The sequence below is a fragment of the Taudactylus pleione genome, unplaced genomic scaffold, assembly GCF_031769625.1.
Source record: "Taudactylus pleione unplaced genomic scaffold, aTauple2 ptg000333l, whole genome shotgun sequence".
Lineage (NCBI taxonomy): Eukaryota > Metazoa > Chordata > Amphibia > Anura > Myobatrachidae > Taudactylus > Taudactylus pleione.
The window spans coordinates 11,020,107-11,038,684 of NW_028284734.1; the positions used below are offsets into that span (position 1 = coordinate 11,020,107).

An 18,578-nucleotide genomic window follows, 5' to 3' on the forward strand; every position below is an offset into this window, starting at 1 on the left:
AAAGAAGGGGGGATATTTTGTAGTATACAGTAAACGTATATGGTATATAATATGCTATAAAATATATCCAAATACAAAAATGTAATAGCGAATATCAGATAATAAAAATGATCGAGGGAATAGGACATCCCTGATGCATGCCACTTGCAGGGCAGATTCTGGGCCTGATTCAGAGCCGGACGCTATTTGCGGACGCTCGTTCAGAAAAAGGGGCTGGCTATTTAAATTAAGCGCTCGCTCTTTGCGGTCTGTTGACGCCTCTATGTCTGAACGAGCGAACGAAACATGCGCTCACTATTTTGCAAAAAACGCCCCCTGGCCGCTCGCACCATACGTCATCTCCGCTATTTATTTGATTAATCGAGTACATCGAAAGGCGTATGAACTGCTTGCAGTGCTTGTGGTAGGATTTTCCTACTGCAATCATGCGAGCAGTTCAGGCTAAAAGACAACCAAGTGACGTGGTCAATGACGCTGCTGTTTTAATTATGCACACCCTTAAAACGCCCGTTTTGACCGTTTGGCACGCCTGCGTTCGGATCTCCACTCCCCGTTTTCAAGCACCTTCCCCTGTTACCACCCACAAACGCCTCATCCGGTCACTCAAATTAGCAGGCATTCGCTATTTTGCGAGCACACGATTTTCGACCGCACTGACTGGTTCGCGCATGCGTACTACAACGCATGCGCAGATGTGCGAACATCGCGCGGAGCGAACGAGCGGCTGCTTACGAACGGCTCTGAATCAGGCCCTCTGTCTGACTCAGGGTCAGCTCAAGGCCCATTCAAGTGGAGCAGTCGCACAAGGGGGCCACCCCATAGGAGGATGCAGTGTGACCGCTGAATTTATGGCCAGGTTAAACTTCGGACTACGCTGGGCTCATCTTCCAGCTCATATGCGGCCTGGGCCGTGACCCATCTTTGACACGCCTGCATGACTTCATGGAGGTCACGCAGCTGCGCAGTGCACTGAGGGCGAGGAGGGAGGTGGGGCAGAGCACACACAGTAAAGGCAGCCAATTGCTGCCACCTGTTGCCCAAAAGGAAATTCTGTTCCCCTCATCAAGAGGATGTTTTATGCACCTGCACCCTTCTTAAGAAGCTCACCTCCCGCCACCATTTCTGATCAGTGAGTCTGAGGCAGCTTAGCAGGAAGCAGTCCTGTCACCGTCTCTGGCGCTGCATGTGTCATCACTTCATATTAGACAGTTATATAAGTCTTTTGTGGGGGCAATGCATACTTCTCTACTCTCCTGGAATGGTCGGGAGATCCGGAATATTAGTTGTTGCTCCCAGCTGCCCGGAAGAGCATTCAAGTCTCCTGCAGCTGCCCAGCGCCACCCACTTTACTCGCCCCTGATGTGCCAGACAGAAAGTCGTCAAGTAGGGGTTTTTCCTTCCTGTGAGGTGGCCAATGTGTTTTTTTTCCCTGTGGAGGGGTAATGTGTGTTTTTTTTTCCTGTAGAGGGCAATGAGTGTTTATTCTAGTGGGGGGCCAATGTGTTTTTGTTTGTTTTTTGTGGAGGGACAATGTGTTTTTTTTCCTGTGAGGGGCATATTTTCTTCAGTTGATAGTATTCATTATGAGCCTGATTCAGACTTGTACGCAAACCCAATGACTTGTGTACAAGTCCATTGGTGGCTGGACTGCGCATGCCCCGGGGCCACAGTGCGCATGTGCTGCGTTGTTAATCTGACCCCGTTTGCAGTGCCCTGATTGACAGGCTGCAGCCGTTTGAGGGCGGAGAATGGGCGGCGACAGGAACTGTTCCTCAAATTGAAGGCGTGACGCCAGGGTCTACGCCTTCCGATGCAGATTTCCTGGCCCCGACAGTTGCGTCGCCCATTCTGAGTAAGCTTATACTTATTCTGATGGGCGATGACAGCAGCCATCCAATGCAGCACTCGGATCTGCAATGCTGACAGAAGGCATTTTTTTTCTTCAGGCACCTCCTGCAGCATAAGCATATCAGCGTACAAGGCTGAATCCAGCCCAGTGTACATTGCCGGATTGTGTGTGTACAGTATGTGGGTGGGTGGGGCTAATAAACCTGGGGCCGGCCCAGATCTTACTGTATTCCCAACTCTTGTAATCGGACACTATTTTTCACATTAACATTTACCTTTTCCCACTCTATGCGAGGTCTATCCAATGTAAAACAAAACTACATACTTTTTGGATAACTACCTGGATTTATTAGGAAAATGAGCATGTAATTCTGTCATAAGTGTGGGGCTCGTGGTTTGGGAAGGATAAAAGAAATGAGTGGTGAATCTTTGAGAAAAAAAATTGTGGCGTCAAATATAAAGTGTGTCTATCTCAGCAGAGAGGAAGCAGTTCCTATGGTATGGTATTAGAGAACTGGGAATTCTATAAGACCTGGCTGGATCTTCCAGTAGTACTTTTGGTGGTCAACTTGCCAATCTTACACTAGAAAAATTGGGGTATGCCCAACTCAACATGAATGCCAATTTGTGTAAGACGGCTGTAGATGGCAGTCATAGGCATGCACGGAAGTGGGCACAGAGGGTGCCGCTTCGGCACTTAACCCACCGCCAAGTCATAGACTACCTTGTCCCCCCCTCTCTCCATACACTACTTACCTGGTCACCCAGGTGAGTAGTGGATGTCTCGGTGGGGGGATACGGTGCAGTCCATGACCCGGCAGAGGCTTATATGTTACATAGTGCAGTTGATGCTTATAGCTTGTAGTGTTAATAACTGAATCTGGTTTTTGTTGCGCAGTCAGAAAGACCCCGATCGGAAGGTTTAGATACATTGTCAGCAATGGAACTAGCGGAACAAATCACTCTGTTGGATCACATTGTGTTTAGGAGCATACCATACCAGTAAGTCATAAGTAATATGTGCTAGAGCTTAAGAATAGTGTTTTCTGTATTACAAGTGATTCATTATTTTCTTCTCAGAGAGTTTCTTGGCCAGGGGTGGATGAAACCAGATAAAAGTGGGAGGACTCCATTTATAATGAAGACCAGCCAGCACTTCAATGATGTGAGTATGGATTACATGTTAGATAATATATCCTGAATGTATGGGAAAATAAAGATCAGATTCTAAAATTCAGGTCTTAAATAAGGCAGGAATATGTATGAGTAGGTGGTACTGTATGTCACATTCCTGCCAATGATAACTGATTAGGATGATTCAAGTAAAATTTATGCTCATCTCAGGGCACATGTAGGGGTTAAAAAATGAATATTATGGGTCCCATTTACAAATCTAAAAAATATAACTATTAACAATAAGGCAACATTGGAACAGTCTGTGCTTCAAGTTCACAATTTCCTGTGCTTATTAAAGTTAAAGGGTAAAGCACTTGTGCGGACTATGGACCTCATTCAGAGTCGGTTGAAGCGGCCGCACGGTCGTACGGAAAAAGGGGCCGGATATTCAAATGATTCCCTCGCAAGTTGCGTCCCTAAGTTCGGATCGGTAGTTGGCCGACCAAGGGGAGGAAGCGGTCGTAAGACGAAAAAATATGCCCCCTTCTCGTACGCATTGCACGTCATCTCCAGGCATATAAGGATTAATCGAGACCATCGGGAACCATCGGCACTGGTCGTAGAGCTTAAGGTTGACCATATCCTCTCTTAAGCTCTACGATCATGTCAGTGTAAAAACCTCCCATGTCACATGTGCCATGACACTACTTTGTTAATTATGCACTCCCATAATCCGTATGCACTCCCATAAAACACCGTTCGCATAATGAGGCACCTTCCCCTGTTACCACCCACAAACGCCTCCATCTGTCACTCAAACTACCAACCTGGCTGTGTTTAAGGAGAGAGAAATTTCTGATCGTAGCGGCTAGTTTGCGCACGCGCATTGCGAACTTTACGCATGCGCAGTATAGCGAACATCGGTGGCGTACGACCGTGCGGCCGCTTCAACCGACTCTGAATGAGGTCCTATGTGTATTGTAGGGTTGGGTATGATAACATGCAGAATGTTGGCGTTCAATATGCCGACACCATAATGTCGACATTTAGCATGTCTGCATGGTGAAACACGTGACATGTCGACATCCACAAAGTCGACATTGAGAATGTCGACTATCGGAATGTTGACAGTCCTATTTTAGCTTAAAACTAACCCTATCTGCAGCCGAACCCTATGTGCATGTGCTGAAATTGTTACTGTTGACATTTCGATTATGACGACATTAAGCTGACGTAAACTTTGTGAATGTCGACATGGTATATACCAACATTCCAAATGTTGACATTCAGAACATGTTGACATTGTGGTGTCGACATTTTGATTGCCGATATTCTGAATGTTGACTGGAGCCCATATTGTACTGCAGCGAACACTCTTGTGCCTGGCTTACAGTAAGTAAAAGCAGGTAAATAATTCCTGACTGTATTTAGATGGTTTCGTAGTAAAACACTTTATTGCCTGTGGCCCATGCATAGGCTCTACTAGTGTGGGAGGCAGAGGGGCCTGACTAGCACTGCATTGCGCTGTGATTGTCTGAGGCCAAGTCAGATATACAGATGTAACCTGTGTGTTTTTGTGCTGCATCAGAATCGGAATCATCTTTATTGGCCAAGTATACAACCGTATACCAGGAATTTAGCTCCGGTTTCCTGCACACCAAGAACTCACATAAATGACAATTCAGTCATAGAACATAAAAACAATATATAAATTCTAACAAATGTATGAGCGATTCAGAATAGAAATCATCTCAATCGCATTTAGAATTTAAGTTAAAAGGGCCTCAGCTATGAAACCAAGCGTACGGACAGGCAGAGAGGTGTAAATCTCGGTATACCGGTGCATATCCACATTTCATTCCAAGCATGCAATATGTGTGCCACTACAACAGGCTTACATGCAACTCTGCATTGCATCCAGGCTGTCTATACAGTATGGCAGTGGGGACTTCAGGTATATATGATTGTCCAATGACTTCCATATGTTTAATCCTGATATGCTACTGTGTGTGGACATCAGGCCAAGGTCTCCCAGATTGTTCATGTACTGGGAGCTATGGGGCTGATTCTGAGCTGCACACAAGTTCACGCAAATTAGCAATTTGTCTGCGCACTGCGTAACACCAATTAAGCCGCACTGACTGTGGAGGTGGCTATCGGGATGCATGAGGATATTCAGTCTGATGGGCATCTCTTGGGAGTATCATGGGCGCGTCTCTGGAGCGGTTGATGTTTAATTGCGTACGATGGAGGCCATACTCTGTCGGAGACTCTGCACCTAGAATGTGGCTGGTGCATGTCCCGGTGGTGTCTCCGATGGTTGCGACTGCAGACGCACAAAGAGTGTGATGCAGCCCTTGCACATTTAGACACACACTTAAACACCAGGGAAAGGGCTTTTACTAGCATTAACAGAAAGCCGCAGACACAACTGTCGCAAAAGACGCTAAAGTGGTCAGAGCACCGTGAGACTCAGAATGAGCACCTGAGTTGCTGGTTTATGGAAAGGCTATAATCTGCCCATGACTACTATTGTGTTCTCTAACATTCCCTGTGTTTCTTTTGTAGATGAGTAACCTTGTTGCCTCGGAAATCATGAGCCACCCTGATATTACGTCTCGAGCTTGCTCAATAGAGAAGTGGGTGGTGGTGGCTGATATCTGCCGGTGCATGCACAACTACAATGGGGTCCTGGAGATAACCTCAGCCTTGAACAGAAGTGCAATATACAGACTTAAGAAGACCTGGGCCAAAGTTTCAAAACAAGTAAGACGCTACAGCTGGCAAGGGCTATATGCAGTATCCAGGCACATAGTATGCAGACTGGCCCAGTTACTTGGGGGGCATGGCCACTGGAGGTGACGCAACTATGCCCCATTGTTGACAATGTTAGGAGGTGCACTCCGCGCACAGCGGGGACATGGTTACACCTCTCTGTACTCCTGGGCCCCTAGGGCATCCCTGGTCTGGAGGCTTTGCATTGAGCCTAAGTTTCCCAATTGGTAGGCTGGAACAACAAACAGAGTTCATTTTTGTCTGCAGGCTGGAGTATTGTGATGTTTTTTTCATTAAAATGGATGGAGTATTATTTTTATTATTGTTTATAATGCACCAAAATATTACATAATGTTACAAATAACATACCATGATATGAAACAGAAGGTAAAAATGGCCTTGCCCAAATGAGCTTACAATCTAAAGGCCCCCATACATCTGCAACTCCAGCCCCACAGTGTCTCTCCAGGGCCAGCCAGCCCCCCTTCTGTCTCTCCAGCCAGCACCCCTTTTGTCTCTCCAGCCAGCACCCCTTTGTCTCTCCAGCCAGCACCCCTTTGTCTCTCCAGCCAGCACCCCTTCTGTCTCTCCAGCCAGCACCTAGTCTGTCTCTCCAGCCAGCACCTAGTCTGTCTCTCCAGCCAGCACCTAGTCTGTCTCTCCAGCCAGCACCTAGTCTGTCTCTCCAGCCAGCACCTAGTCTGTCTCTCCAGCCAGCACCTAGTCTGTCTCTCCAGCCAGCACCTAGTCTGTCTCTCCAGCCAGCACCCCTTCTATCTCCTCAGCCAGCACCCTTTTCTGTCTCCCTAGCCAGCCCCCTGCATCCCACAGACACTTACCTTGGGGCGGGCACATTGACTCAATTAAAAAAAAAAAAATCTTATTGTACCATGCAGCTGTCGGCAAGCGACTGTCCAGATGGACCCAACGGTAATATATAGGATAGATACATCTATAAGCACTGCCTGTGCTCATGCAGTGATCAGCAGGGCTAAGGCAGCAGTTATAGATGGATCTCTCTGTGCCCTCTGACAGCTGGCTCCCAAAGACCAATGCTTCCATGGCCTCCTGGAGTTCCACCACTATGCAGTTCTCCAAGTATCGGCGGCAGGTACCAGAGACGGCCCCTCTCTTTGTCCAGGCTTGAGATTCCAGTCCCGGCAGTCGTCCCCCCCCCCCCTTTAATAGTAGCCCTGCACCAGTGCATCAGTGAAATCAAACATATTGTATTTTTCTGATTTGCCAACCCCGACCAAAATATGATTGAGATCCGTAAATCTGGGATTTTTAACATGAAGAATTTTCACCGATTCTGATCATCAATGTCCACGATCAGCATTTCAGACCAGTGAAATCAGTGGTTCCGGTGACATTGAGGAAACGGCAGGCAGATGTATAGGGGCACTAAGAGGTGTGGGGAACAATTGATACATAAGGTAGTGGATATAACTTTGAATATGACTAATATACCACTTTGTCTTTTTTTTTTTTTTTTTAGACTAAAGCACTTATGGACAAACTTCAGAAAACTGTCTCATCTGAAGGGAGATTTAAAAATCTCAGAGAAACACTTAAAAAGTATGTTTCATTTGGGAAATAAGTGAAACACATAAACAGAACATTAGAAGTAATGAAATACTGTAAAAATTGCTTGTGACCAATAAAAAAGCATTTTACATAGCAATGATGAAATTATAATATGGGTTTGCAATCAATTGATTTTTGTGACTTGTGGTGAAGGTTGTGCCACAAGGCTTATGTACTGGTAGTGGCCATACTTATTGTATTAATCATGGATTGATTGTACCTGGGAAAGTTGAGTATTGCCCAAAAATCATTCAAAGTCATGTTCTATAGTTGGTTATTTGTGAAGAGCCAGCATAAAGAAAGACAGATTCAATTTAATTTGGACTTTGGTTGCAATGAAGACATGAGCCCCAGTTTCAAGCTACGTACTTCTGTTGGACAAATGAGATCACAATATATTATAGGGAAGAATGTTTTAAAAACACAGAGCATAAAGGCACAAGCACTGTACACACAAGAAGCAAACGGGACACATTGAGACAGCCTCACAACCGGAGGTACTGATGTGGGGGGGGGGGGTGGAGCAAAGTACCTGGGGTTGTCTTGAGGGTCAGGTGGTGGTAGATTTAATGATGTTGGATGTGGTGAATGCCTGGGGCACACAGCTCAGACCCATTAACCCATCTACTGCCCCTTCCAAGTGGGATTATAGGCAATGGGAAAGCAAGATTATATGACCCATAGCTTCCTACTGTTCTGCGCAGCCCTGGCCAGGGTTGCACGCAATCATTCCCTTCTCCCTTTTCTCTTTCATAATGTTTATTCTAAGCTCAATCCAAGCTCTGTCCTGATACAAATGCCTATATAATTATAGTATTTCAGTAAATTCCTGATGAGAGTGTCCTACAGTGCATCCGGAAAGTATTCACAGCGCTTCACTTTTTCCACATTTTGTTATGTTACAGCCTTATTCCAAAATGGAATAAATTCATGTTTGTCCTCAAAATTCTACACACAATACCCCATAATGACAACGTGTAAAAAGTTTTTTGGAGATTTTTGCAAATTTAATTAAAATAAACAACTAAGAAATCACATGTACAGAAGTATTCACAGCCTTTGCTCAATACTTTGTTGATGCACCTTTGGTAGCAATTACAGCCTCAAGTCTTTTTGAATATGATGCCACAAGCTTGGCACACCTATCTTTGGGCAGTTTCGTCCATTCCTCTTTGCTGCATCTCTCAAGCTCCGCTCCATCAGGTTGGATGGGAAGAGTCGGTGCACAGCCATTTTCAGATCTCTCCAGAGAATCGGATTCAAGTCTGGTCTTTGGCTGGACCACTCAAGGACATTCAAAGAGTTGTCCTGAAGCCACTCCTTTGATATCTTGGCTGTGTGCTTAGGGTCGTTGTCCTCCTGAAAGATGAACCGTCGCCCCAGTCTGAGGTCAAGAGCACTCAGGATTAGATTTTCATCCAGGATGTCTCTGTACATTGCTGCATTCTTCTTTCCCTCTATCCTGACTAGTCTCCCAGTTCCTGCCATTGAAAAACATCCCCACAGCATGATGCTGCCATCACCAGCAAACTCCAGGCGGGCTGCCATGTGCTTTTTACTAAGGAGTGGCTTCCGTCTGGCCACTCTACCATACAGGCCTGATTGGTGGATTGTTGCAGAGATGGTTGTCCTTCTGGAAGATTCTCCTCTCTCCACAGAGGAATGCTGTAGCTCTGACAGAGTGACCATCGGGTTCTTGGTGACCTCCCTGACTCAGGCCCTTCTCCCCCGGCGCTCAGCTTGAGTCCTGGTGGTTCCGAACTTCTTCCATTTACGGATGATGGAGGCCACTGTGCTCATTGGGACCTTCAAAGCAACAGATATTATTCTGTACCCTTCCCCAAATTTGTGCCTCGAGACAATCCTGTCTCGGAGGTCTACAGACAATTCCTTGGACTTCATGCTTGGTTTGTGCTCTGACATGCACTGTCAAGTGTGGGATCTTATATAGGCAGGTTTATGCCTTTCAAAATCATGTCCAATCAACTGAATTTACCACAGGTGGACTCCAATTAAGCTGTAGGAACATCTCAAGGATGATCAGTGGAAACAGGATGCACCTGAGCTAATTTTTGAGCTTCATGGCAAAGGCTGCGGATAGTTATATACATGTGATTTCTTAGTTTTTTTCTTTTAAATAAATTAGCAAAAATCTCAAATAAAACTTTTTACACGTTGTCATTATGGGGTATATTGTGTGTAGAATTTTGAGGACAAAAATGAATTTATTCCATTTTGGAATAAGGCTGTAACATAACAAAATGTGGAAAAAGTGAAGCGCTGTGAATACTTTTCGGATGCACTATAAATATTCTAAAATAAGTGTATACTCACCATGAGAATAGTTAGTGAGGTACAAAATAACCAATGCAAATAAATGCATTTAATGCTGCTGCCCAGCTGTAGTACTCCAACTCACATACGGTGCGTTTACAGTCGCAGCCCAGCATCTCTAGTACACTGTGAGTGGTGTTTCTCTGCGTTGCGAATAAGACACTGAAATTCAAGAAAAATATGGTACGCTACACCTCTCGGAACGTCACCGCAGAGCATCTCACAACTTATTGAGGATATTATAAATGTATTACTTAAGGTGCATACACACGTAACGATTTTAGTAACCATCGATTTTAGTTAACGATTTTCGTTCAGATTTTCCCTTGAAAAAGTGAACGAATATAGTTTACAAAAATAGTTGGTTATTAAATTAATGAACGATTTTGTCAACGATTTTCATGAACAATGAACGATTTTTTAATCATGCATACAGTGAATGGACATCGTTCATTCTGTACAATATGTTGGACAGTCAGAATGGACGATGAACTACAAACGGGAGCGCGCTTGGATGATTATTGTACATAATTCACCTAAAAAAAATGAACGATTTTTTAAACAATTTAACTATAACGATGTCCTTATAGTTAATTCGTTAAAAAAATCGTTACGTGTGTACGCACCTTTAGAACTGGCACTAGAAATGATGTCTAAAACTTTGTTTTGTATGTTTTGCAGCTGTAACCCGCCTTCTGTACCTTACCTAGGAATGTACCTAACTGACCTAGCGTTCATTGAAGAGGGCACACCGAACTTCACAGAAGAAGGCCTTGTAAATTTTTCAAAAATGCGAATGGTCAGTTATTTTGAAATGTGATTGTTTTTCATGTGCAAAAGTTTAATGTCTCAAACTAATTTCCCTCCACGTAACCCATCAATGCAAGAAAAATATGATTTTTTTTTTTCTTCTCACTTCAGACACTTTTATTATATTAAAGTCTAACACTTCCCCTTTAATGCATTAATTTCAGTTAGGCTAAAGTCACATTTTAAGTGCAAATCCTGTATTAGACTCACCATACCCCTCAGTGGTCCTGATTTTCCTCTAATGAATGTTGGGATATATTGGCTAGGTCAGGGGAATTCAACCTGTGGCTCTCTAAGCTGCTGTGGAACTATGCATCCCAGCATGCCCTAACAGCAAAACTGTGACAGGGCATGCTAGGAGGTGTAGTTCGACAGCAGCTGGATTGCCACAGGTTGCCAGCCCCCTCAGCTTCTATGTACAGAGGGGAGAGACTCTCACACAGGTGCTGATTTTTCCCCAATGCAAGCATCTCCTGAGTATAGATTGTGATCATAATTATACATCTCCATTAGATGTGCCTTTTCCCTGCAGAAATAATAGTCCTGTGCTTTATTTGTGTGTTACATGGAGGTTTTCTGTATGTTCTGTCCTGAAATGCACCACATCATTGTTGCTAAGTCATGAAGACCACTATAGGTCATATGACTGGGGAATAAGCACTATACAGTATATGATTTGCTGGACAAAGCTGTCTCTAGCTCAGCTGTCAGCTGCATGAATGGGAAATGTCCTAAGGGGTCTATTGGAGACTACAACCAATCTTCCCCAAGTAAACTATTTTTATTAATATTTATTTTTTCCTATAGATATCACATATTATTAGAGAAATACGCCAGTTCCAGCAGACTCCATACCGAATAGAGCATCAACCAAAGGTAATATATAATCCCATGTTCAAATGACTGATGAGTTAGTGTAATTAGCATTACACAAATCTAGTCTTGTTGCTCACATATGGTTTAATTGCTGTTACCAAGAGCAGAGAAAGTCAAAACATTTCTTAGTACACTTCTTAGGTATGAAAAAAATACATTATGAATCAGTGAACTGTACTGATATGTGCTATAGTATAATCTGTCACACATGAGATATCATATAAACTGGCAGGGTGTGATATATTTTGTCGACATGCAACATGTCAGAATGTTTGACATGTTGTCATTCATCACAATGACACTGATAACATGTCAACATGATTAGAATGTCCACAAAATGTCCCTGGTAGTCCAATGGTGATTTACTTGGTATGGAGGGTCTGGTGGTGACGTAAGGCTAACTTCCGGCGGATCTTGTGCGGTTTCCTGCGGGAGGTATAACTATCCTAACCCTCCCCCTAGTGCCTAACAATCCCCCTAGTACCTAACCCTCCTGTACCCCAACCTCCCCTCCTGTAGCTTAACCTCCCCTCCTGTAGCCTAACCTCCCTTCCTGCAGCCTAACCTCCCCTCCTGTAGCCTAACCCCTATCCTCCCTCTAGTGCTATCCCTAACTTCACCTTGCTCAGCCTAACCCTCCACTGCCAGTCCATGCAGAATGTCCACATTGTGAACATGTCGACAGTCTGCACATGCCAACATGTTCGATGTGGACATTTCAACAATGTGGACATCATAACTGTCGACAATATGACTACATCCGGCTGGCACACCAGTACTGGAGTACAGTATGTACTGTATTGTTAAATAAAAGATTAGTGTAAAAGCTGCATTACAACACTAACATACTAACTTGTGTCTGAGATGGTAATTATGGACTTGCATAGAGGTATAATATTACTGGCACATAACAGGGACATGATGAATTCTCACTAACATTTCTTTATAAAACAGGTCACGCAGTTCCTATTGGACAAGTCTCACATCCTGGATGAAGACACTCTGTATGAATTATCCTTAACAATTGAACCAAGGCTTCCAGCATGAAGAGTTTTTATGCGTCTGTCTCGAGGCAACAGAACGTTTTCACTTCACAAAGCGAATTATGCATGCCATGCCAGGCAGAGGAGCAGCACCCTTTCAGCGGAAGCAGACAGCGCTGCAGGTGCTTTTATAGCAAGGACGAGAGCACAGAACTTAAGCGAGTGTGACGTCTGGGTGCATTGTGCCAGTATGCCATCAGACTAGGAAATGGCTATGTAAAAGCAATGCAGGTTTGACTAAATATAAAGAGTAAGGTGTTTGAGAGCTAAGTTACTGCCGAAGGTGCAAAACAGGATGTGATGTGGGCATATTTCCCTGTGCACTGAGCAGTCTGTTACCAGCAGAGTGACCAGAGCTTATCCATAGGAGAGAGCAGTGACCAGTCACGTGACACCGTACTATAGTGTATTGCAGATTACCGCAACATATATAACAAGGTTAATTCTTTGCATGGAGAAGTATATTACCATAACTACATAATAAAGAGACAATGAGAAAATATGGAGGTCCAGTTGCTACACTGGCAAGTACATAACTCATCAGCATTAACATGTATTCATCATTACCAAGCGTCTCATCTTCTGTATATATGTGATAAGTGCAACCAGCTTTGTCTGTGCTTTATTACTCCCTTTCCGCCAAGTATGGAAGCACCGAGCACCCGACACCAACTGAAAAGTGCTTCATTATTTTTGCAATGTATCTACTACTAATACTGTGACTGTGCTGCCTGGAACATAGAGAACGTTTGCATTGTCTTTCATTACTTATTTTAAAAAGACATTTGCTTTTATACTGTACCGGTAGGTCATCTGCCAACGCCTTGTTTCTTCATTTTCCCCTACTAGGTACCCGGCACTGGTACAGCTGAGATAGTAATGCGCTAGGCGCACCAGTTATTTTCTGCAACAAGATGCAAACTCTTATATTGATATTTTGTTGCTTGTGTGATGAATGTTTAGATGAATCGTTTTTACACACTACATAGATTGCTAGTCATTATTTTTATGGATCCTTTTTTTTTACGTTCGATAAGTAGGACCGCATGACGCTAGAGAATGCCGTCAAATGGTTAAGGTGAAAGAAAACATTAAAATCACAGCACGAATATTACAACTCCTAAGAGACAAAACCATCCTTCTTATAAAATAATAAATGGTGTATTTGTGATCTCTTTTAATCTTCACCTTGGAGCTTGCACTGGCCATTTCTCATAAGAGGCTTATATGCCAGGAGAAGAAAAAACATTTCCATATTAGTGTTAAACAATTGAGCTGTAAACATAAGTCAAACTCTTGGTTGCTGGACACAATTACTGATGTGGGGTGGACTTTTTCAAAAATAAGACAGCATACAGTGAGCAACTCAGATGTTCCGGCAAAATGGGGGAGGCAAGTGCAAATATCTGTGTTGCAAATCCATTTTGTTAATACTTTAGTTCCACTTTAAATACGTTTAGAATATGGAAACACTTCAGTGAGCCTGTACAATTATTATTTCACTTTGAGAGCTTTCTTAATATTCTTCAGCAGGCAGCCCTAATCATAATTCTTATTCGGTATCAAAATTTTTATTGCTAATGCCACATAATACTTGTAGACAGTCAGCTATGCTAAACATACATCACTCACTTCAGTACAGTTATATGAAGTATAAACATAAATGGAGTGTGGCACAATTAAACTTATGCCTATTGGCGGAATATATATATTGCTTGTGTTTGCACTGCGCATAGCTCGTAGTTGAGGTGCCGAGTCATACACACTTCAATCGCAACTATACTTACAACTGAGAAATATAGTTCTAATCATTCACTAGAGGAATATAGAGCTACATTTTATTAACAGGCAAAAACCACATAAACCACAAAAGACTCGGGTAAAGGTTATTCAGCATTTTCGTCGTCTGTCAGTTTTGCAATCTGCAAATTTAATAAAGGGAAACCCGATGAAAACATGACTTTAGAACATCGGAGCAACTATCGATTAATTGACATAGGGCCTGATTCAGTAGCATACGCAATTGCAACTACGTACGCAGATCAGCCGATTGCAGCTCATATGCATGCGCAGTACTGAACAATCACACTGATTACACACACAGATACTAAGCCATCGCACAGTGAGTGACAGGCCATGAGCGTTTGCGGGGTGGTGACGGGGGAGTGGTTGCAGAAACAAAAGCGTGTTTGTCTGCATGAACGTTGTTGCATGGGTGTGCATAAATTAGCCACTAAGATTGCATACGCTGCGTGAGTATTCACTGCGTGAGACAAGACTTACAATTTCTGCGATGGGTGAGAGCTGCTGTAATTGTGCATGACGGGCTAATGTGCTACGATGGTACCGATGTATACGCAGGACTGCGAGAAAATACGGATGTGAGAAAGCAGCAGTGGGCGTCTTTGTGCTGGCTGAGCTGTGGCAGGCATCATATTTTCGCAGCAATTGTGATCCATACTGAATCAGGCCCATAGACAAGTATACAAGCTTTACCAAACACAAATTTACTAAACATTGGGGGTTTTTAAAGCACCCAAAACCCAACCTCAAAACAATGGGAAACCCGCCCAAACAATAGATCTGCCTGTGCCTGACAAGTTTGGGTGAAGAACTGCACGGATCACTATTATCTGTGCAGGCTTTGCTGTCTGTATATGTTAATAAATGGATAAAATGGGGGGGGGGGGGGCGGGGGCTGATAATGGAGAGTGGGGGATTGCTGGGGTTTCCGCAATAACCAGCACCATGCAGGACCAGCCAGGGGACTGACACCATAGCAGGGGACACACAACTTGGGGTCCCCCTGCAATAATGGAAACCAACCTAAAACTGGTCAGCAAATAAATTGTGTTGCCCCTCTCTCCACCACCAGCGGTCTGGCTATGAATTTGGGGGGAAGGGGCACATTTTTTTTTTATCCTGAATTTAACCATTTATTAACATATTCAGGAAACGAAGCCTGCACAGATCATAGTGACCTGTGCAGTGCTTCCACTCCGCAGCAGATTGATGGCAGGTTCGCCGTTGGCTCTGCTGCGGAATATGTGGAAGAAATCTGACAAGTATCGATGCCCGCTTTTAAATGAGAGTCAAAACTATAGTAAATGCTGGGGGGGGTTTTGCCTACAATTCGTCATCGACACCCGTCAGTTTTGGAAACGAGCTTAAACCCCTCAGATTTTATGCAAGACTAAGGGGTAAATTTACTAAAGTGAGTTTTCTGAAGTTGAGATGTTGCCTATAGCAACCAATCAGATTCTAGCTATTATCTACTAGAAGGTGCTAGTTAAATGTTAAGTAGAATCTGGTTGCTATGGGCAACATGTTCACTTCTAAAAACTCTCAGAGGGGTATTCAATATGGGAGCGAAAAGTCCGTGCTGGACTTTTCGCTCCACTTCGGAGATTTTTCTGGGATAAAGTATCGGGCGCGCGCCCGCTTTATCCCCATATTCAATATAAAGTCAACGAAAACGGGACCTGGCGAAGTGGGATTTGCGATAAACTACGAAATTGTCCTTAAAAAAATTGTAGGACCCCCTAAAGCTGTAAAAACATGGGGGATCACTATGGGAACCCCTGTTTTAGCCTGCAAATGAAAGTCGGGGATTTAAATAGCCGCAGCAGGTGCTTTTTTCCCGATATTGAAGAAGTGATGCAGAAGAGCACTTAGGTTATTTTTTTCGTTTTTTTAAGTGGTCCCATCAAATTTGGGGTACTTGAAAATGGGTACTAGCATATTTTAATGTCCCTAAAGTATTTTGTTTTTAAATTCTGCAATTGTGCACCTGCCGCTATAAATCTATTCTAGAATACACCTGCCACATACTTGCAGAATAGCCCTGAACCTATTTCCCTAGTTTTAAACAATTTTTTCCCTTTTTTTTTTTTTTCACCCCAATTTTTAAATTCATTTTTTGGGGTGTCCCTATTTTTTTTTTAAACTTTTTTTGACACAGTTATTTTTAAAATGACATTCCCAGGGGTGCAGGCTATTTTTTTTAAGCCTGCACCCCTAAACCCCAATTCTGCACTTTTTTTCGCCACCTATTCAGTGGTGAAAAGTTATCCCCGTTTCTTTTCAAAGACTTTTCGAACCTGCGAAAAGTCTTTGAAATTGAATACAGTGTAAAACTAAAACCTGCGATAATGACGTCATAGGTGCGATATTAACGCAAAAACTGAGTTTTCGCTCCATATTGAATTCCTCTATCACTCTAGTACAGGGGTTCTCAAACTCGGTCCTCAGGACCCCACACAGTTCACATTTTCCAGGTCACCCAGCAAGTGCACAGGTGTATTCATTACTCACTGACACATTTTAAAAGATCCACAGGTGGAGCTAATTATGTCATTTGTGATTCTTTGAGGAGACCTACAAAACATGCACCGTTTGGGGTCCTGAGGACCGAGTTTGAGAACCTGTGCTCTAATAAATATACCCCTAAGGGTTAGATTTACTAAAGCTTCTAAAAATAAAAAGATTCTGACTCTCATGTTCTAGGATACACTATAGAAATGACAGTCAGAATCTTATTGGTTGCTATAGGCAACACCACCACTTTTCATTTTTAGAAGCATTAGTAAACTGCCCCTGAGAGTCTTTAGCACTGGATCATGATGGATGACTTGTCATGTTGGTGTTTGTGTAATTTGGAGCTTAATATTACATATTCTAGTTACTCTGGGGCAGTGATTCCCTACCTCGGTCCTCAAGCCACACTAAAGCTGGCCACACACTAGACCAACTTGCATCCAACCATCCAACTTGTTGATTGGTTGGAATGAAACTCTGGTAACGTATGGGAGTAACTGATGATCAGCAATTTGCTCCTAAATGCCAGAAAACAGATGAAAATGGTCGTCAGACAAGTTTGTTAAATGTTTGATCTAAACAATTTGTTCAAACAACAGTTTTTGTCAATTTTCCGGCATTTGGGAGCAAATTGCTGATTGTCATTTGCTTCCATACCTTACCAGATTTTCATTCCAGCCAATCAACAAGTTGGATGGTTGGATGAAAGTTGGTCTAGTGTGTGGCCAGCTTAAAGCTGGCCACAGATCTAAAGATTATCTGTCCAACCAGCCAACTAGTTGATTGGTTGGAATGAATATCTGGTAACTTATGGGAGTAAATTATGATCAGCGATTTGCTCCTAAATGCCAGAAAACAGATGAAAATGGTCGTTCAGACAAGTTTGAACAAATTGTTTAGATCAAACATTTATCAAACAACAGTTTTTGTCCATTTTCCGGCATTTGTGAGCAAATTGCTGATTATCATTTGCTTTTATACCTTACCAGATTTTAATTCCAACCAATCAACTAGTTGGCTGGTTGGACAGATAATCTTTAGATGTGTGGCCAGCTTGACAGTCCTGGTTTTAGTGATATCCATGATTGTGCACAGATGGTTAAATCAATATAACTGAGGTACTAATTAAGTCACTTGTGCTCTAGTATGGCTATCCCTAAAACCTGGACTGTCGGTGTGCCTTGAGGACCGTGGTTGGGAACCCCTGCTCTGGGGGTTTACAACCCCTGGACTTCTCCATCAGTAATAAAGTCAGCATGTACTGTATATATAGTGAGTTACATGTGTCTAGTTTATTTATGCCACACTTTTACAGTAAGAAAATATTTGAAATATAAATTGAAAATTCTTGTAATAATGCCTTAATTAGTTATTCCACTAATAATAAGACCAGACAGTCACAGCCATGAGACCAAAACTTGTCCGAAGTGGTGACTGCGGTAACAGGCAAATGCTAGTAACAGCCTCCCCTGGTGCAGTAGCCTGCGTCTGAGTGTGCAGGGACTGAGACGCCCAGGTCTGCACGCTGTAACACCGCTGGTGATCCATGACACTCCCCCATGGGCACACCATGGACACTTGCACCAGCCTATGGCCACTTACTGACACACTCACACACTTCCATAAAATGCCCATGAGGCTGACTATTTTTGTGTTCACTTCTAACCACCACTCAGGAACGCCCGTCACTTTGCCGCCCCATTTCTGGTACCGTCTGTCCCGATGGCGACAGGATCTATGTGTGTACACTCTGTGGAAAGCACGAGCCACAGCGGCTACAAATAATCGCTCAACTACGTGAACATTGGCATTGAATGCTCCTCTGAGTCAGGCTCACAGGTCCCTGCTGAATTTAGCATTCACGTGCCACAA

The 18,578-nt window shown here is 43.4% G+C and overlaps 1 protein-coding gene across 2 annotated transcripts in view; it reads left to right on the forward strand.

The window, feature by feature from the left end:
• The window catches only part of RASGRF2 (Ras protein specific guanine nucleotide releasing factor 2), a 357,153-nt gene extending 342,100 nt beyond the window's left edge, over positions 1–15,053 (forward strand). For both annotated transcript variants that reach the window (XM_088443784.1, XM_088443785.1), the window contains 7 exons: positions 2,747–2,850; positions 2,929–3,013; positions 5,533–5,730; positions 7,238–7,317; positions 10,342–10,459; positions 11,278–11,346; positions 12,301–15,053. In XM_088443784.1, the coding sequence (XP_088299910.1) occupies positions 2,747–2,850; positions 2,929–3,013; positions 5,533–5,730; positions 7,238–7,317; positions 10,342–10,459; positions 11,278–11,346; positions 12,301–12,393 (747 nt within the window). In that variant the 3' untranslated portion in view covers positions 12,394–15,053. The remainder of the gene's footprint in view (positions 1–2,746; positions 2,851–2,928; positions 3,014–5,532; positions 5,731–7,237; positions 7,318–10,341; positions 10,460–11,277; positions 11,347–12,300) is intronic.
• Positions 15,054–18,578: the final 3,525 nt, after the last annotated feature.